The following is a 21798-nucleotide window of genomic DNA, read 5'->3' on the forward strand; positions in this document are numbered from 1 at the left end:
GGATATTGAAGCTCTGGTCATGAAAAGGGAGAAGGCATATGGCAGTTATGGACAGCTAGGATCAAGCATGCCCCTTGAGTAGAGAGATTCAGAAGTACATACAAAAAGGAAATATGGAACGCAAAAAGTGGATATTAAATAGCTCTGACAGATAAGGTAAAAGAATCCTAAGAGGTTTCATTAGCATAATAACAGCAAAAAGTTATCTACTTATTTAAGAGAATAGATCCTCTCAATGCGGTTATTTATGAGAAGCTACAGTCACCTACATGTGTTGAGTAAGTTTTTAAATGTATATTTCTTGTCTGGATTTAAATTGGAAATCATGCAAATTATGGAATTAAGAGATATGCAGAGTAATACTTTATCCACATTACAAAACAATAAGTGCTGATCATCTTGAAGCAGACTAAAGGGGTAACATATCAAGTCCCCAAGACTTGACCATGGGTGTCCATGTACCTAGTGGCAGAAACGTTTGTACCTTCCTTAGCCAGAGGTGAGGTACTAGAGGACGGTTCCAGTCTATTTCACTACAACCCCTATCTTGCATTAGTGTCAGTATGTTAAGTACATTATGGATAATTTGTGTCCATATGTTAACTTAGTTGTGCTACTCTTATTATGTACTATGCTATTGCAAAAAAAATCATGGCATTATACACAGTGTCTTATTGCCTATGACAACAATAAATACGAACCAATGTCTTGGTTTAACAAGCCAGGGAACTACAGGCCAGTGAGCCTAACACCAGTGGTGGGAGAGTTACTGGAGCGAATTCCAAGGGACAGGATTTAGCAGCATTTAGAAAAGCAATGATTAATTCTAGATATTCAGCATGACTTTACGTGTGGGAAATCAAGTCTCACAAATCTGAAGATGTGACAAAGACAATTCACAAGGACAGGGAACACACATCAAAGTTGCTGGCGAACGCAGCAGGCCAAGCAGCATGCTGCTTGGCCTGCTGCGTTCACCAGCAACTTTGATGTGTGTTGCTTGAATTTCCAGCATCTGCAGAATTCCTGTTGTTCACAAGGACAGGGTGTAGTTGTGCTCCACAGAGGTTTTAGCAAAGTTTTTTTAAACGACAAGGTTCCACGTGGTAGGCTGGATTACATGAAATCCAGGGTGGGCTAGCCAACTGGATATAAAATTGGCCTGGTGGAAGGAGGCAGGTGGAGGTAGTGGAGGGTCGTTTTTCCAGATTGAAGGTCTGTGACCTGTTGTGTACCGCAGGGACATGCTGACTACAATATCATTTGTCATCTACAATGGAAGTTAACTCCAACAAGTGCAGTATTGCACTCTCAGTTAAACCGGGACACGACTTAGCACATGGTAGGACCCAGGAAAGTGTTGTAGAACAAACAGACCCAGGAGAAGTGAAATCATAGACAAACTTGGTGATGAGGAATGTTTGGAACACTTGTCTTCATTGGTCAGGGCATTGAGTACAAGAATTGGAATTTCATGTTGCAGCTGCATAGGACTTTGACCATCTATGTACAGGAAAATTGCTGGTACAAGCTGAAAAGGGTGTACAAAAAATAAGGATGTTATTGATACAAACAGGTTTGAGTTATAAAAGAGAATGGATAGGCTGAGATGATTTTCCACTGCGGCATAGGATACCAAAGGTTTAGAAAATCATAAGAGTCACTAAGGTGAATGGTCACAGTATCTTTCTTAGGGAAGTAGAGTCAAAAACTAGGTGAGAGAAAGATTTAGAAAGAAGAGGGTGGTGGGTAAATGGAACAAGCTGCCAGAGGAAAACTTTAGAGGTGGATAATATTATAATGTTCAAAGACATTTCAACAGATACATGGATTGAAAAAGTTTAGATAGAAATGTCGCAAATGCAGGGAAATGGGACTCGCTCAAGTTGACAACTTGGTTGGCATGAGTGAGTAGAGCTGAAAGACCCATTTCTATGCTGTATGACTCCATGTAAGCAAGGCAAAAGCAAAACTAGAGTGTGCACTCAGCAATATCTAGAGCATAATACCGATTCCCACTGAGCAGTTTATGAAAGATGTTGAGTAGCTCTAACACTTATGATATGGGAAATTTAAGGACCATGGAAGTAAGTTATTTAATAGTCATAGAATTGGTGGGATCTCTCTCCACAGCAGCCTTGAAAACAGTGTATCACGTTGCATAACACAAGCTATTTGGTGATATCCTAAAGAAGAATGAGCGCTTTGGGATGTGGGAGGAAACCAGAGCACCAACGGGAAACACACCCTGCTACAAGGAAAATGTGCAAACCCCATGGAATGGACAAGATATCAGAAATGAACCTGAGCCATTGCACCTGCAGAAACACCGGACCTTTGTTTTTGAAAAAGCATTCAGGTAGACACCCAATGAGACCATGTACAAACAGTTCAATAGGTTCATTGGGTTATACACTTCATAGCTACTTAGTCATGAAACTGATTTCAATTCACCTTCAGAAGGAATTTCTCAAGATTTTCTATATCCAAATTGTGAAATCTATTTTGACTTTCCTGAGTGATTACCTTGCTGATAATACTTTATACTTTACATACTTTATTGTCACCAAACAATTGATACTAGAACATACAATCATCACAGCGATATTGGTTCTGTGCTTCCTGCTCCCTGCAGTACAAATCGATAGTAAATATTAAAAATTTAAATTATAAATCATAAATAGAAAATAGAAAATGGAAAGTAAGGTAGTGCAAAAAAACCGAGAGGCAGGTCCGGATATTTGGAAGGTACGGCCCAGATCCGGGTCAGGATCCGTTCAGCAGTCTTATTACAGTTGGAAAGAAGCTGTTTCCAAATTTGGCCGTATGAGTCTTCAAGCTCCTGAGCCTTCTCCCGGAGGGAAGAGGGACGAAAAGTGTGTTGGCTGGGTGGGTCGTGCCCTTGATTATCCTGGCAGCACTGCTCCGACAGCGTGTGGTGTAATGAGTCCAAGGATGGAAGATTGGTTTGTGTGATGTGCTGTGCTGTGTTCATGAGCTTCTGCAGCTTCTTTCGGCCTTGGACAGGACAACTTCCATACCAGGTTCTGATGCACCCTAGAAGAATGCTTTCGACAGTGCATCTATAAAAAATAGTGAGGGTTTTAGGGGACAGGCCAAATTTCTTTAGCTTTCTCAGGAAGTAAAGGCGCCGGTGGGCCTTCTTGGCAGTGGACTCTGCTTGGTTGGACCAAGTCAGGTCATTTGTTATAGATGGTGAACACTGATATTTCTGTCATTTCATTGCAACAGAGCCTATGAAACTCAAAGGGTTTGCTCATCACTGCTTGCAATATTAAAATTTTACCAGCTTCCCAGAAACTAAAACATGTAACCTCCTGTAACCTTAAGAACTTTTTGAAGCGCAATGAATTTAGGGTTCACAAACATAGATAACTCAAAAATATCTGAGGCAGGTTATAAAATTGAATTGTCTCAAACAAGTAAAAAACTTAAGACATTAAATATTTCAGTAACTCAGAAAGAAATATGCTTAATAAACTACCCCAAGGATTTGAACACAAGAATCTAAGTGGATACTCCCAACATACTGAAAAGATATCTTCTTTTAGATTTAAAGCCAACCTAAGGAAGTTCCCTGTTTCCCTTTCAGGTGTACCTAAAAGAGCTCATTTTAAAGTTCAAAGCAAATTTATTGTTGAAGTATATTTATGTCACCTTTTACTACTCTGAGATTCACTTTATTGCAGACATTCAAATACAAAAAACACAATAGAATCAATAAAAAAACTGAATACAAAGATGAACAAAAAGACAATGTGCAGAAGAGAACAAATTGTGAAAATACTAAAAAGTATAATAATAAATAAATGGAAGTAATAAATATTGAGAATGAGTTGTAGAGTCCACGAAGGTGAGTCTGTAGATTGTGGAATTAGTTCAGTGTTTGAGTGAATGAAATTATTCACTCCAGTTCAAGAGCCTGATGATGGTGGGGTAAGATCTGTTCCTGAACCTGGTGGAATGGGACATAAGGCTCCTGTACCTCCTCCCTAATAGCAGCGGTGAGAAAGCATGGATGGTGGGGGTTCTAGATGGATGGTGCCTTATTGCAACATTGCTGTTGTAGCTGTATTCAATGGTGGGGAGGGCTTTACCTGTGATAGACTGGGACGTGTCCACAGCAGGCCATGACACAACCAGTCAGAACACATCTATAGAAGTTCGTCAAAGTTTTAGATGACATATCAAATCTTCGCAAACATCTAAGAAAATAGAGGGGGTGCTCTGCTTTCTTCGTAATTGAACCTGTGTGCTAGGCCCAGGACAGGTCCTCTGAAACAATAATTTGAAGTTGCTAACCCTCTCCACCTCTAATGAGGACAGTCTCATGGACCTCTGGTTTCCTTCTCCTGAAGTCTATTATCAGCTCTTTGGTTTTGCTGATATTGAGAGTGAGATTATTGTTGTGGCACCATTCAGCCAGATTTTCAAACTCCTTCCTACATGCTGATTCATCACCTGTTCAGAATACTGTTGCTCATCATAGCACTATTCTGAAGATCAAAGGAATAATCCTAGACATCTTGGTTAATATCACCACTAACTAAAAAAAAATGTGATTGGGCATTGCCACTTCAGAAGCATTGTGTGCGAAAATTGGCAGCATAACAACTGTCACAGGGTTATGAAAGGCAATATACAAAGATCTGACCTGGCTATCCTGTACAATATGAATATCAATACCACCCTGCATGCATCAATTAGACTGTTTGCTTAGTCACAAAATGCTCGAGAACTAAACTTGCATGACTGTCTAACTTTTGCTAATTTACTGTGTGGCAATTTGGCCTTCATAACAACAGATTCAAGATTCAAAGCACATTTATTATCAAAGTATACAGGCAGTAGACAATCCTGAGATTTGTCTTCCTACAGACAGCCATGAAACAAATAAAATCATGCAACCCATTCAAAGAAAAACATCAAACCACAAAGTCACTGAAATGGTCGAGGAATGTTCATTCAGTTCAATTTAGCGATTTAGCGCTATGTTGTTCATTGACTGCAGGCTTCACAGCCAGTTTGCCTCAATCCAAACCACACAAAATAGTAATAAAACAGGGAGAAAGCGGAAACACATCATAACATGATCTAAATTCAAATCCACATCAATGAAACCTCGCCAAGACACTGGCAGCATGGGGGGGGGGGGTGGGGAGGAGAAAGAGTTCGGTAGAACGCAGGCACATTCCCCTAGCAGTTGGACATACGCTGGCAGATGGCACACCCGCTCACCTTCTGCTCGCGTTCTCCTTGATTTCAATCTTCCTCAATGCTTTAATCAGCAAACTGAGTCAATCATGGGCTCACACCCCATTGCTGACTTCTTAGCCTGCAAGCCACACATTATGCTTGAAACCTCAACGAACAATACATTTTAAACCAAACTTTTTTTAAAAATCTTGTTCATATGATCTCAAAGATTTTGTCTACCATTCCAATCACTCTTCAAAGAACTCTATCAGCCTCTGCATGGAGATAATTGGTCCAATTTCATCACCACTTTAAATCATGGTATCATTCTTCACAAATCTATAAAAATTTGATCATACAATGCCACAATTTCTCTCTCCCATGATCTTGATCACTTCTGTCATTTTTGTGTTGAAGTCTGGAGTGGATCACATTTCATATTTTATGGTCTAAATTACCCTTTTACAAGATCTCACCTGCTTAAGCAATCTCAACTGTAATTTAGACCAGATTTGCTCAAACTTTGGCCTTGATTCACAATTCAAAAATCACTACCATTGACACATTTGGCCCACTAAGACTGCTTTATATCTTTCTGCAAAACCAAGAGAATGGGAGTCAACATCACAACTGCATAAACAAGTTACAAATCATATGTAAGGGGTTTCTTCTTTTATATTACTGCGAAGGCTCTTAAAATGGCTTCTTTGTTATGTTAGAATTAAAATGGCTTTTCTGTACTAATACTGCGATGTAAGGAGTTCTCTCTCTCTGCTTGTTTGGGTTATATTATTGATAAGAGAGGGAACGAACCAATTGGGATAGATGTTATTCTTTCTTGTGTGTCTGTAAGCTATTGCTTCGCGGGGTTTTGGGGCAGAGGGCACGACAGGGGCAGAGACAGTGGACGCGATGCTGTAAGCTGGCCGACGGGATGGACCCTGAGCGGGAGTCCGAGGCCCAGGGTCTTCGGCGGGGAGAGGAGACGAAGACAGACTCGTGTGGAGAGTCTGGTTGACCACCATGGTTGTTGGTCCCAGGCAGCGGGTTGAGGTGGTTGGAGGGGATCAAATGGTGGAAAGAGGACTTGAGCTTCACCTGTTGTACACGAAGTGATTAAACTTTGATAAGTTTGGCGCCTTTTACTTTCCTTTTATATTTTATCTCTATTAATTACACAGTTCCAGTAATATCTATAAATTGTAATCATTTAATCGTCTATGGTGTATTGTCTGTTATTTGGTGTGGTGGGGTACATCACACAGCATCCACACAAACTTGATTACCCAGTTTGGCGGGGCTGAAGGCTGCTTCCCCTAGACGAAAGCGAGCTGAGCGAGTCTGAGGCTTATCGGGGGGGGGGGGGCTACACATATTACACAACTTTGGAAAATTATTCAGCTCTAAGCTCTGCGAAGAAAAATTCCAGCTAGTACATATTACTTGACTTTCAGATTGTAGCTTTACTATCCACCTGTGCGAATACCTTAGATTCGTCCTTGGCCTACCACATCACAACGCTAACAGTAACAACCACAGACACGTCAGATTCTAAACAAGTACAAACACTTTTCCGTTGATTCAGCTTGCCTACTCTAATATCACCTCTTTTCTACAAGCTAAACTAGACTATTTGCACCCTCAACATATTCAAAAGTGAGCTGATTTTTTAAAGAATCACTGAGTAATTAGGACACACACACGGATGTTGATACAGAAATTTAGAAATCATTAACTCACTATTCCCTAAACTTAAATATCATATTGTTATCCTGATTCAGAAACTGGATGAACATCAGGTATAAAAGTTAGGATAATGGGCAGAATTACTAATTCACAGGATGAGAGCATGGCGAAACACAAGTTCAAGTTTAACAATCACAAAGATAGGCAGCAATGTCACTTGTGAGAATGCACTAAATGAAAATGATTGAAGGCCATAAACATGACAAATAAATTTCAATATAGACCACAGAAGACCCTCTCCCGGTAAAATAGACCACTTCTTAAACAAAAAAAAATGCTATAAACACTTTTGTAGAATCTGGGGATCATTAAAGAGAAAAAAGTGAATATTTTTACAGGATGAGAATTTTGCATCATGTTATCCATGTCTGCATTTCTTAAATCTCAAAATGAAGAGAGATTATGTTGACATTGTCAAGACAAAAAAGTAAGCTGAAGTAGAAAACTTTCAATGGCTGGAAATTTCAATTTAAGATTAGACATTTCAAAAGTGAACTTAGATTTTCTTTCAGTGAAATTCTCTTCTATATTTGGCAGGTGAAGTGGGCTTAATAGTTCATTTTAAATCTGAATCAGACAGATTTGTGTAAAATGTAAACTACTACAAATATGGGGCAAAGTCAGGAAGATGCAAGGAAGTAGCAGATCAACCACATCCTCAGATTTCAGGGGGAAAAATTATTTTATATCACCTCAAACTGCCATTTTTCCCATCACAAAAGCATCAAGCCTCTGGAAACCATAGAAAAACTACAGCACAGAAACAGGCCTTTTGGCCCTTCTTGGCTGTGCTGAACCATTTTCTACCTAGTCCCACTGACCTGCACACGGACCATATCACTCCATACACCTCCCATCCATGTATCTATCCAATTTATTCTTAAATGTTAAAAAAGAACCCGCATTTACCACCTTGTCTGGCAGCTCATTCCATACTCCCACCACTGTGTGAAGAAGCCCCCCTTAATGTTCCCTTTAAACTCCCCCCCCTCACCCTTAACCCATGTCCTCTGGTTTTTTTCTCCCCTTGCCTCAGTGGAAAAAGCCTGCTTGCATTCACTCTATCTATACCCATAATTTTATATACCTCTATCAAATCTCCCCTCATTCTTCTACGCTCAGGGAATAAAGTCCTAACCTATTCAACCTTTCTCTGTAACTGAGTTTTTCAAGTCCCGGCAACATCCTTGTAAACCTTCTCTGCACTCTTTCAACCTTATTTATATCCTTCCTGTAATTTGGTGACCAAAACTGAACACAATACTCCAGATTCGGCCTCACCAATGCCTTATACAACCTCATCATAACATTCCAGCTCTTATACTCAATACTTTGATTAATAAAGGCCAATGTACCAAAAGCTCTCTTTACGACCCTATCTACCTGTGACGACACTTTTAGGGAATTTTGTATCTGTATTCCCAGATCCCTCTGTTCTACTGCACTCCTCAGTACCTTACCATTAACCCTGTATGTTTTACCTTGGTTTGTCCCTCCAAAGTGCAATACCTCACACTTGTCCAAGTCCCTCTGCAGGCTCTGAAAACCTTCCTCACTGTCTACTACACCTCCAATCTTTGTATCATCAGCAAATTTGCTGATCCAATTTACCACATTATCATCCAGATCATTGATATAGATGACAAATAACAATGGACCCAGCAATGATCCCTGTGGCACACCACTAGTCACAAGCCTCCACTCAGAGAAGCAATTCTCTACTACCACTCTTTGGCTTCTTCCATTGAGCCAATGTCTAATCTAATTTACCACCTCTCCATCTATACCTAGCGAATGAATTTTCCTAACTAACCTCCCATGCGGGACCTTGTCAAAGGCCTTACTGAAGTCCATGTAGACAATATCCACTGCCTTCCCTTCATCCACTTTCCTGGTAATCTCCTCGAAAAACTCCAGTAGGATTGGTCAAGCATGACCTACCATGCATAAAGCCATGTTGACCCTCCCTAATAAGTCCCTGTCTATCCAAATGCTTGTAGATTCTGTCTGTTAGTACTCCCTCCAATAACTGACCTACTACTGACGTTAAACTTACTGGCCTATAATTTCCCGGATTACTTTTCGATCCTTTTTTAAACAACGGAACAACATGAGCCACTCTCCAATCCTCCGGCACCTCACCTGTAGACAGCGACATTTTAAATATTTCTGCTAGGGCCCTTGCAATTTCAACAGAAGTCTCCTTCAAGGTCCGAGGGAACACCCTGTCAGGTCCCGGGGATTTATCCACTTTAATTTTCCTCAAGACAGCAAGCACCTCCTCCTCTTCAATCTGTACAGTTTCCATGATCTCACTACTTGTTTCCCTTAATTCCATAGACTTCATGCCAGTTTCCTTAGTAAATACAGAAGCCAAAAACCTATTTGAGAACTCCCCCATTTCCTTTGGTTCCGTACATAGCCGACCACTCTGATCTTCAAGAGGACCAATTTTATCCCTTACAATCCTTTTGCTCTTAATATACCTGTAAAAGCTCTTTGGATTATCCTTCACTTTGACTGCCAAGGTAACCTCATATCTTCTTTTAGCCGTCCTGATTTCTTTCTTAAGTATTTTCTTGCACTTCTTATACTCCTCAAGCACCTTATCTACTCCCTGTTTCCTATACATGTCACACAACTCCCTCTTCTTCTTTATCAGAGTTGCAATATCCCTTGAGAACCAAGGTTCGTTATTCCTATCCACTTTGCCTTTAATCCTGACAGGAACATACAAACTCTGCACTCTCAAAATTTCTCCTTTAAAGGCTTCCTACCTACCGATCACATCTTTGCTAGAGAACAACCTGTCCCAATCCACGCTTTTTAGATCCTTTCTCATTTCTTCAAATGTCCTGACAACGGGTCCCAGCCCAAAACGTCGACTGTACTTCTTCCTACAGATGCTGCCTGGCCTGCGTTCCACCAGCATTTTGTGTGTGTTGCTTGAATTTCCAGCATCTGCAGATTTCCTCTGGTAAGCCTCTATGTAGCCTGTTATTCACTTTTAGAACTTAAGAGCATTTTAAATTTGTGTATTTTATAGATACAAATATATATTCAGTATTCAAGCCCCTCATCTTGAAACACGCTATATTGCACAATTCGCAAATCCAATTCAGTTTGCTGAAATACCCCTTCTCCCTTATACCTATCAATGACAGCAGCGTAGAGTTGTCATTTGGTTACATGCTGTGAACTTCCGTCTCCCAAAATCCTCAGTCTTTTCCTAAATTTTATTCCTTCCTCCGAACCTGGATGGCAGTTCAGTACGGGGGAATTGCTATGCCGCCAAATGAATTGCAATATGAAAACACGGCCCTGCTTCATTACTGAGATTCAAGCAAAGAAACATTTATTAAGTTGGTCACAGGTCAGAAACAAGGGATTAAAAGTGCAAACGCACGCCAATACGCAATAAAACAGACCCTAGGCGAACAGTGACATTTTCTAACAAACCAGCCCTTGTTTCAGATGCGAGTTACCGACAAAAGCCACACGTATGAGGGTTGCCTGGGAAGGAAAAGGCCCAACCCGCTAGCTGGGAGGAGCCAACAAACCATGCATCCCTGGAGCTCGGCCCATTCCCAACCGCATGGCCTCAGGGGGGGTGAAAGGTGGAACAGCGCTGACGCTTGCCCTCCCCACCCTGAGACACGCACATGCCGGGTGCAGGAGGCCGGTATGGGCCATGACTTCACCGCCACTTCCGGCCAGCACACATCCCCACCTCCCGTGTTCACAGACAAGAGCCAGACCCCGGCTTCCGGGCCTACACTAGGCTCCGTTCTCCAGCTCGCCTCCGCTCACCTCTATAACCTTCTCCTTCTTCTTCTGCTCGGTCTTCTTGCTGGGTTGGTTGGACGACTTCTTAGGGGGCATGTCACTGTGTCTACCGCTGCCTCGCTCGCTCCTCTGCCGCCGTCAAACTCGATGCTCCTCGCACGCACGGGCCGCTGCCGTCCTCGCGCCGTCTTCTGGGTAATACCAGCTCGCGCGGACGCCCTGGCAACGACAATGAGAGAGGAGGAACCGGCGGACAGCACTGCGCAAGCGCGAAGTGAACGCTCCGCTTCCGGGTGTGTGTGTGTGTCTCTTAGAAAACCTGTAGCATAGTACCGGCGCTTCGGTCGACAAACCTATGCCGAATATGTCCTTACCTCAGAAATTACCTAGGGTTACCCATAGCCCTCTATTGTTTTTTGAGCTCCATGTATCTATCCTGGAGTCTCTTAAAAGACCCTATCGTATCCGCCTCCACCACCGACAGCCCATTCCACGCACTCAACACACTCACTATGTAAAAAACTTACCCATGATATCTTCTCTGTATCTACTTCTAAGCCCCGTAAAACTATGCCCTCTCGTACTAGCCATTTCAGCCCTGGGAAAAAGCCTCTGACTATCCACAAGATCAATGCCTCTTATTATCTTGTACACCTCTATGAAGTCACCTCTCATCCTCCGTCGCTCCAAGGCAAAAAGGCCAAGTTCACTCAACCTTTTCTCGTAAGGCATGCTCTCCAATCCAGGCAGCATCCTTGTAAATCTCTGCACTCTTTCTATAGTTTCCACATCCTTCCTATAGTGAGGTGACCAGAACTGAGCACAGTACTCAAGTGGGGTCTGAACAGGGTCCTATATAGCTGCAACATTACCTCTGGGCTCCTAACCTCAATCCCACGATTGCTTTCTTAACCACAGTCAACCTGCGCAGCAGCTTTGAGTGTCCTATGGACGTGGGCCCCAAGATCTCTCTGATCCTCCACACTGCCAAGAGTCTCACCATTAATACTATATTGTATCTTATATAACCATATAACAATTACAGCACAGAAACAGATCATCTCGGTCCTTCTAGTCCATGCCGATCTTCTTTGATCGAGAACGAGCCCAGCACCAAAATCTGTCAGTGAAAGGAATGAGCAGGAAGAAATGTTTAGGGACTTCAGGGTGAATCTGCAAAGACAGGACTCAGCCACGGTGGGATAATATATTTGAACAGTGAGGGAATCATATTGAAAGCAATGCTGGGGATATCTGAAATATTGATGTGGCATTTTCACCAAGGATCGACTAGGTAGCTGCTGTGGAAGAGGTAATAGCAGCAAAGACCGAATTACTTCTTTCCACGGGTGCCGCCTGATCTGAATATTTACAGCACTTGCTATTTTTTAATTCAAGTTTCCAGTGTCTGCAATTAAAAAAAAACACTTGAATTTACTGTCTTATCTCTTCCATGAGTGTCAAATGTGTCGTATTTGTCTTGTTCAACTTTAGTGGTGGGGAAAAAATTCGATTGCTTTAAAATTAGACCTTGATGGTCAGCATGGACAGTGGTTAAAGGGTCTGTTTTGGTGACACACAGGTCCTCCCCAGCTTAAAAATGTCTGACTTATGTACAGTCCTTACATACAAACAGCTCACAGGAACAGAACTATGTCATAACCGGGGGATAACCTGTATTTCTCTCTCTCAGTGACAAGGTGTTGATGAAAACTCATTCCCACAACCACATCTCTTTTTTTCAGCGAATGCCTGCAGCTCCTACAGATTCTACATTGGTTCCATCTGAAATTCTATTTTTCACATTTCAGATCCGGCCAAATCACAAGCAAGTTCAAACAATCCAGTGTTTCTTCAAGTCACTGTTTACACTGCATCCTTTGATCCAGGATGTTTCTACATATGCTCACTCTTGAGTTAGCTATGGAATAATATTGATTTACTCAATCTCAAAGCTCTCCTTGTTAGTGGATCCACTTTGTCTTTCACCACATTCATTTCAGCAACAAATAACATTTATTGCTTATTTATGTACTGATTGTTATAGCTTTCTTTTTGTATTTGCACAGTTTGTTGTCTTTTGCACACTGGTTAAATACCCAAGTTGGTGTGGTCTTTCATTGATTCTATTATGGTTTTTATCCTATGGATTTACTGAGTATGTCTGAAAGAAAATAAATCTCAGGTTTGTATACAGGAGACATAAATGTACTTTGAAAATAAATTTACCTCGAACTTTTGAACTTTGAATGTTTCCTTCCTTTTGGGTATCAAAGATCACAAACTTCAGCATCCCTAAGGTTCAATATCTCTCCAGATCTCACTTTCTTTTGAACCCATCTCCCTACATTCTTCCAGTTCCACCCACTTCCCCATACCTGGCTGTGTCTTCGTTATCCCTTCAGTGGATGGGGCACAAGATTTGGTGCGCTGTGTTGCTGCTGCACAAAAAATTGGTGAGCCTGTTCTTGGAGTATTGTGTGCAGTTTTGGTCACAATAGCAAGGATGTGATTCAGCTAGAAAGATGCTGAAAAGTTTCACAGGGATGTTACTGTGACTGGAAGGAGAGGAGAGATTGGATAGGCTGGGATTGTTTTCCCTGGAATAAAGGAGGCTGAGGTGGGGGGGGGGGCCTATGGAGGCTTATAAAACCTTGAAAGACACAGATAAGGCGGACAGTTACAGTCTCTTTTGTGCGTGTGAAACAAACAGCCAGAGGACGTATAGAAGCAAGTACAATTGCACTACTTAGAAGACCTTTGAATGGGTTCATAGATTAAAAAAGGTAGACATCATGGGCCCTGTAGATTGCCGTAGAGTGTTGATCTTCTTGGGTTTTTGAGCACCTGTATTTACTAAAATCGTTACCTTAACTAGAGCCTTTAAATCCTTGTGCTTTGAGTTAAATCTTCTTAAGAATCACAACTGGCACATGTTTCCTGCATTTAGAGGACTTTTGTTTAATGCCTCAGCGGAGTCATCATGTTGGAGAGAATGACTTGGCTCACGGTGTCACTCAGTTGCTCCTCCGAGGCTCTGTTGGTATTCCTATGTCTAACCTCTTGCTTTTGTCTCTTCGTAGGGAATCTGGCTTTCCTCCACTCCTGGGTCAAGTCGTGAGCCTGTCTTCCGCAGCTTCTGGATTGAGTCGGTGCCTGCGACTGCCCTACGACAGAGAAAGCCTGCCATTCCTCTGTATAGGTCTAGTCCTCCGAGGGCACACTGTGACAGTAGAGGGACATGGACCAAGTGCAGCTAACTGTGACTAACTCAGAAAGGCACCTTGCATGGATGAGTTGTACTGAAGGGTTTGTTTCACTGCTTTATAACTCTATAAATCTATGATCCATCTTGACGACTTCTTAGCATCCTTACTGTCACAAATATCAGTTTAAGCCAATTCAAAACACTCCACATGAAACTAAGAACTAATTAAAAACATGGAAGAGAATATGGGAACATTAAAACTGAAGTACTGAACACATGCTGCAGGACTAGTCATGTCCCTATCCAAGATTTTCTATTACAGTTATAGGGCTGGCACCCACCCAAGATCTAATTCTGCTCACAAATTTCAGGACAAATCCAACACAACTAACTATTCTTAAACTGGTCTACTTTCAACCATCTGCCAAATGATGGAAGGTGTCGTCAACAGTGCTGTCAAGCAGCATTCATTCTCTCCTGACTTGTTCATTGCTGAATTTTACTGCATTATCTGCCTCCAGACCTTCTCACAGATTGGCCCTTACATGAATCAAAGAGCTGAATTCCAAAGTGAGATGAAGTGGAACTGACTGCTGTACACATCAAAGCAGTATTTAATGAGCGGTGCCTCAAAATCTCCCGGTAAAATGAAGGAAGTGTGCATCAAAGGAAGACACTCCTGGAGTCATTAATTACACACAGGAAGCTGCTTATCATCACGCAATCTATGACAGTCAGACTCTAGTTGTTACATTTTAGTCAAGCCAGCACCAGACCTCACTGCAGTGATGCCTCAGTAACATGTCTTAGGCTCAGCTAAAGTCGTTTTTACCAGTTATTTTCCTCCTATTATAGGGTCAAAAGTGAGATGTCTGCTGATGATGCAAATGTTCAATTGTTTTCACAACTTCTTAAAAATTAAGAAGTCTTCAGTTGCATACAGTAAGACCTAGATAACATTCAGACATGGCAATAAGTGACAACTAAAAGTGCCAGAAATGTCCATCTTCAACTACAGAAGACTGAACATACCACCCATTAAATTCAATAGCAGTATCCTCCCTATCATTGCAGAGATTTCCCAGCTTGAAGAAGTCTCTGAACAAATACCCACAACATATCACCTTTGGAACCAGAGGAGCTAACACACTTGACCATGGTTATAACACTTCCAAGAACGCTTACCATTCCAACCTACACCACACTTTTGAAGGTCCGATCACCTGGCTACACTTCTACTCCCTGCGAATAGGCAGAAACCAAACACCATAGCAAGGAAGGCGGAGGAGCACTTGCGGGACTGCTTTAAGTCTATGCACTGGACAATATTCAGGGATTCGTCTTCAAATCTGAATAAATATGCCATAGTTGTCACCGAATTTATCAAGACTTGTGTGGATCACTGTGTGCCTTCAAGGAAGTACTGGACATAGCCAAACCTAAAGCTGTGGATGAACCAGGAGATTCATAGTCTGCTGAAGACTAGATCATGGCATTCAAGATCGGTGATCCAGAACTATACAAGACGTCCAGGTACAACCTACGGAAGGCTATTTTAAGAGTGGATTGAAGTTAGAGACACAATTCAATGCATATCAGCTCTGGCAGAGTTTGCAGGCTATTACTTCCTACAAGGAGAAACCTAACATCATGAATAGCTGTGATGCTTCACTTCCAGATGAGTTGAACGCCTTTTATGCACACCTTGAAAGATGGAATAAAACGACAACTATGAGAATTCCTGCAGCATATGGTGACCCTGTGATCTCTGTCTCAAAGGCTGACATCGGAACATCTTTCATGAGGGGTGAACCCTCACAAGACATCAGGCCCTGATGGTGTACCATTGAAAACCTGTGCCAACAAAATGGTGGGAGTGTACAAGGACATCTCCAATGTCTTACTGCTGCAGTCAGAGGTTCCCACTTGCTTCAAAAGGGCAACAAGAAGAGCAGGGTGAGCTGCCTCAAAGACTATCGTCCAGTAGCACTCACAGCTACTGTGATGAAGTGCTTTGAGAGGTTGGTCATGGCCAGAATCAACTCCTGCCTAAGCAAGGACCTGAACCCACTGCAATTTGCCTATTGCCACAATGGGTCTACAGCAGTTCTCCACTCTCCTTGGATCACCTGGACAATAGTAATACCTACATCAGGCTGTTGTTTATTAATTACAGATCAGCATTCAATACCCTCGGTACTAATCCACAAGCTCCAGCACCTGGGCCTCTGTTCCTCCCTCTGCAAATTGATCTTTGAATTCTTCATCTGGAGACCACCGTCAGTGCAGATCAGAAATAACATCTCCTCCTTGCTGATAATCAAAACTGGCATACCTCAAGGATGTGAACTTAGCCCACTACTCTACTCCCTCTGCAGCCATGACCACGTAGCTAGGCACAGCTCAAACACCAACTATACATTTGCCAATGTCACAAGTATTGTTGGCAGAATTTCAGATGGTGACAAGGAGGTGTGCAGGAGTGGGATAGATCAGCTGGTTGAGTGGTGTCACAGCAACAACCTTGCACTCAACGTCAATAAGACCAAGGAATTGATTGTTGACTTCAGGAAGGGGAAGTCGAAGGAACACACTCCAGTCCTCATTGAGAACTAGCAGTGGAAAAGGTGAGCATTTTCAAGTTTCTGGGTGTCAACATCTGAAGATCTATCCAACGTATTGATGCAATTACGAAGAAGGCACAACAGTAGGTGTTTGAGGAGACTTGCTATGTCTCCAAAGACTCTAGCAAATTTCTGCAAATGCACTGCGGAGAGCATTCTAACCGTTTGCATCACTATCTGGCATGCACGGTAATGGAAAAAGCTGCAGAAAGTTGCAAACTCAGCCAGCTCCATCGTGGACACTAGCCTCACCAGCATCGAAGACATCTTCAAAAGGCGATGCCTCAGAAAGGCAGCATCTCCTCTCCATCTCCAATGATATGCCCTCTTTTCATTGCTACCATCAAGGAGGAGACACAGAAGCCTGAAGACACATGCTCAATGTTTTAGGAACAGCTTCTTCCCCACTGCCATCAGATTTCTGAATGGACAGTGAACTCATGCACACTACCTCACTACAATTTTCTCTTTTTTGGCTCTCTTATTGCACTACTTATTTAATTATATGTGTCTTACTGTAATTTTTTTTAGCTGTTTTTATTATGTATTGCAATGTGCTGCTGCTGCTGCAAACAATATATTTAATGGCATACACCATTGTTACTAAACCTGATTCTGAGTGAAGATGGTTGTTTTCAAATGTGCTGTTTCCTGACTTCTGATCACAGTGTTCAGCCCCTACTGTGCCTGCCTGACATTGGTCTGAGGTGGAATCTACAACACTAGCAGGATGATAGCAGAAGATCCCTTCAGCAGATAAAATTGATAATATTTGACCGCAAGATGTTCCAGGATAGGAGAGCAGAGACAGGACCATCACGTCTGGGCACCACAATGAGTTAATCATGAAGTACACTCTTCTTCCTCTACCTGACTTGTCTTTGCAGAGAATGGTGGAACCATTGGACTGCAGCTCCACGTCTGAAATGTCAAGGGGATAGCCATGTTTCCGTAAAGCAAAGTACATAGCAATCTCTGATATCCCTCATGTACTGCAATCTTGCTCTAAGATCTTCAGTTTTATTTTCCAGAGACTGTAAATTCACCAGCAGGATATTCAGGAGCGGAGGTCTAAGGTATTTCAATTGCCCTCCCTGCTTCCAACTTTCTTAAATTGAAACTGTTATTGTGATCTGAGTCTGCCGTCTGCGGTCTGTTTATTTTGAGGATCGACAGATTTTTAAAAACATCTTAAAATGATTTACCCATCACGGTGATCGTGGATTTCAGCTGGAGTGGTCCTAAAGTTCCTGCAGGTTGGAAGTTGGTTACATGTACACTGTTTAATAAAAAGAAAGTGAGAAAGCCTGAAACAACAGACTGGTTAGTTTAACATGGTAGAAGAAAAATGCCAGAGTCTATTATAAAGAGATAATATGGAAAATATCAATGAGATTAGACAAAGTTAGTGTGGATTCCTGAAAGGGAAATAATGTTTGGCAAACCACTGGAGTGCTTTGAGTGGTAGAACAGAGTACCCAGTAGATAAGGGGGAAACCAATGGATTTGATGTACTTGAATTTTCAGGAAGCCTCTAATAAAGTCCTTAATTAAAGGTTAGTTTATATAGTTAAAGTGCATGTCATTGTGGGTAATGCATACTGAAAACTAGCTGACTGATAGCAAAAGAGTGGTGCAAGTGTGGAACAAGCTGCCAGCGGAAGTGGTGGATGCAAATTTGTTTTCAACTTTTAAGAGAAATTTGGACAAGTACATGGATAGGAGAAGTATGGAGGCTATTGACCAGGTGCGGGTCAATGGGATGAGGAAGAATAACATTTCAGACCGAAAGGAGTGTTTCTGTGCTGTAGTGCTCTGTGGCTCTCCTTTCATTGATTATGCATGCATTTCCTGTAAAGTAATTTGAATGAATACCATCTTGTTCAATTGAAAAAATTCTACCAACTCAGCAAGCAGTTATGTAAAGTGCAAGACTTAATAGTTTTATATATTATACATGTATAAAATTTACAGCTGTCCTCATTTTAAATGCTGCCATAGTGAGCAATGAGACATTCTTCCATGTCTGATAGATAGGGAAAAGGCACATAGTTTTCTGGTTTCACTCTCAGGAGAACATTTCTCATTTCCTCAGAATGTCTTCATTAATCTGTATGGTTTCTTCATTATTTTTGTGGTATCCATACTTCAAAAATTGAAATTTGCCCACACCACAACAGAATTATTTACCCTCTGTCATTACTGCATGCAAGTGTGACCTCAGTATTTGCACTCATTATGCTGACAGAGAAGGTACTGATGCAAGTACCACATCAGAACTTAAGTAGAAAAATTCAGACTGAAACTCCAAGACTCACAGACAAATTCAAGTTTATTGTCATATGCACATGTACATGTTTGCACAATTACATGTATGCAAAGGTGCAATGAAAATCTTACCTGCAGCAACATCACAGGCACATAGCATCACCTACGCAGCATTAGCAAGGAAAACATAAACATAAATTATGCAGATTTTTTTTACAAGAAAGAGCACAATTGGAACAAAAAGAAAAGAAGCAAAAGAATATCTGCAGATGGTAGAAATCAAAGTAATATACACAAAATGCTGGAGGAACTCAGCACATCAGACCAGATCTATGGAAAAGAGTAAACAGTTGACACTTCAGGCTGAGACCCTGCATCAGGAACCCTCAGACCAAAATGTCGACTGTTTACTCTTTTCCGTAAGTGCTGCCTGGCCTGCTGAGTTCCTCCAGCATTTTGCTTGTGTTAAAAAGAAAACAAGATCAATTTTAGTGCAAAATGATCCAAATGTTCCTGAATAGAGATTTTTCCAGATAGTTCAAGAACTGAATAGTTGAAGGGAAGTAACTATTCTTGAACCAGGTGATGTGGGACTTAAGACTTCAGTACCTCCTGCCCACTGGAAGCTATAAAAGGTGGCATGGCCTAGATGGTGGGGATCTTTGATGATAGATGTTGCCTTCTTGAGGCAGCATTTCCTGTAGGTACTATCCATGGTGCGGAGGGATGTGCCCATGATGTATGGGGCAAAGTCCACTACTCTCTGCAGCTTCTTACATCCCTGTGCATTCAAACAGTTGTACCATGGTGGGACTAGTCAGGATACTTTCAACAGGACATCTGCAGAAGTTTGTCAGTGTTCAGTGACAAACTGAACCTCCTTAAGCAACACACACAAAATGCTGGAGGAACTCAGCAGGTCAGGCAGCATCCATGGAAGTGAATAAACAGTTGACAGATTGGGCTGAGATACTTCTTCAGGAGGTCTTCCCACTTCCTTTCCAGTCCTGAAGAAGGGTCTCTAGTTCAAAAGAAGTATACTTAGAAGTTTGGTAAGCTGCCTGCAACACATTGCCATGGTTAACAGCTTATTTTCTGTTCAGATTACCACCAAACAATAAACAGCTTCTAACAGTTTCCTTATTCAATATGCTGGAAATGATGAAAATATGTCAATGGTAGCATAACTTGCTTGAAATTATTTTCATCACATTTTCAGTTCTAATGACTCAAGACCAGATAAGGTTTCTGATCTAACCACCAACTTATTGATTTTAAGATATCCACTTAAAAATTAAAATGCTATAATTATATAAATATTTTAATTATACAAAGTGACATAAACTATCCACGGGACATTTTCTTAGGATTAATGTGGTCTTGCACTGCTTCTGGTGGATAATTTGTGAACATCAGGCTTTATTTTTGGTGTTTCTAAATGCATTACTACTTCAAGGTTATCGTTTGTGATCTATTTGCACTGTATTAAATTGTTGAAAATCAGTAAAGAAAAGACAGGTTTACAAATTATCGTATTACCAAAGAGACAGATTGTTGTGTATCTCTGTTGCAGAAACTGTTCCAAATTAAGCCATCCAATATTGAAACAGTATAGCTTGACATGGACTCTAGGATGAGTGGCAATCGTTTTTGTCTCCTGCCACAAGCTTTGTAACTTTGCCACAAATTCTACTCTACTTCTGTGACCATTGCCTGAAACTGTACTGGACTCTTCACAACCCTGACTTTGTGGCCCTGGACACTTCATAGCACAGGTTTCCTATCTTCTCCTCACCACCATGATGGCCTACAGTCCTTCAGGTCCATTTTGCTGCTCAATGCTGTCCTTCTGGGTGCAGGAGGCCCTGAGCTACCCTATTTCACAGAACTGTTGCATTTCGACTCTATCCACCATCCCTGCTTTGAATCTTCTATAGCTTTGCTCATCAGAGCAATATGACCGTTTCAATCGTTCTGCTGCTGTTTTCAGAATTGACTATTCCACTGCTTGTTGCTGAACTCTCCAAGCCTGAAAGCAGAGTCTCTGAGTAGGTACAGACCTAGCATACTGATCTAAAATGATAAAATACCAGTGATTCACAATCATATTCCACAATTTTAGGCTATATTTTAACTACTTACTAACAATTTAGTGGGACTTCTGAATGCTATACTCTTTCAGTTTTTCCCACCTTTTCTATAATAGTGGCAAGTATATGGTTTGCATTGCTAAATCAAGAAGTTTGTGAAGTGTAAAAAGGTAGTAAATCTTTACTGTTCTAAGATCACAGGCTGCTTTTGCAAGAACCACACCATATCTCCCAGTGTTATCCAGATATCATTCTTCTGTTGGGAGGCTCATCTCCCAGCTCCTTAGTTAGAGCTGAGACAGTGGAGCACAGCTCAGGGCTTCTTTCAGTGTAAGCTGCAGACCGTGTCCCTCACGTGAGCTTTGGCAACTGGTGAGGCTTCCTGACAGGAGCTGGGGACTTGGGACAGGGTCAAATGTGCAGCCAGTGGCTGGGGCCAGGAAGTTGTTTAGGTACACGAGCGGATGGGGACAGGATTAAATGTGTGGCCAGAGGCAGGCTCAAGGTATGTGGTTAGCCTGGTGGTTGGAGCTGGGTGGTGGGGGAGTGGGGACTTTGAATGGGCTGAAGAGGCAAGGACTGTGGTTGGCCTTATATGCTGCTCAGTTCAGGAGCTGGCAATCAAGAATATGAGAAAGAAGTGAGTGAGAAGACAGGTGGGAGCCTATGGGCAAGGGCTCCAATACATAAGCCCACATGTATGTACTTGTATAAATGAGTGTGCACATTGGTCAGTGCCTATTGTGTGACTAGTAATGTGTAAGTAATAAAACCCACACAGCAGAGACTTGTCTCTGGCCAACTTGCGTGTTCTTCGCCACTGCATCAGAACCTTGCTCTGTGAAGTCAGTGCAACAGT

At 41.8% G+C, this 21798-nt stretch overlaps 1 protein-coding gene across 1 annotated transcript in view; it reads right to left on the reverse strand.

Annotated features, from left to right (window-relative positions):
• zc3h15 (zinc finger CCCH-type containing 15) overlaps positions 1-10983 on the reverse strand; it is a 41330-nt gene extending 30347 nt beyond the window's left edge. Inside the window, exon 1 of the mRNA XM_063052028.1 lies at positions 10774-10983. Within this exon, the coding sequence (XP_062908098.1) occupies positions 10774-10845 (72 nt within the window). The 5' untranslated portion in view covers positions 10846-10983. The remainder of the gene's footprint in view (positions 1-10773) is intronic.
• Positions 10984-21798: the final 10815 nt, after the last annotated feature.

This window comes from Mobula hypostoma, chromosome 6, assembly GCF_963921235.1.
Source record: "Mobula hypostoma chromosome 6, sMobHyp1.1, whole genome shotgun sequence".
NCBI classification, from domain to species: domain Eukaryota; kingdom Metazoa; phylum Chordata; class Chondrichthyes; order Myliobatiformes; family Myliobatidae; genus Mobula; species Mobula hypostoma.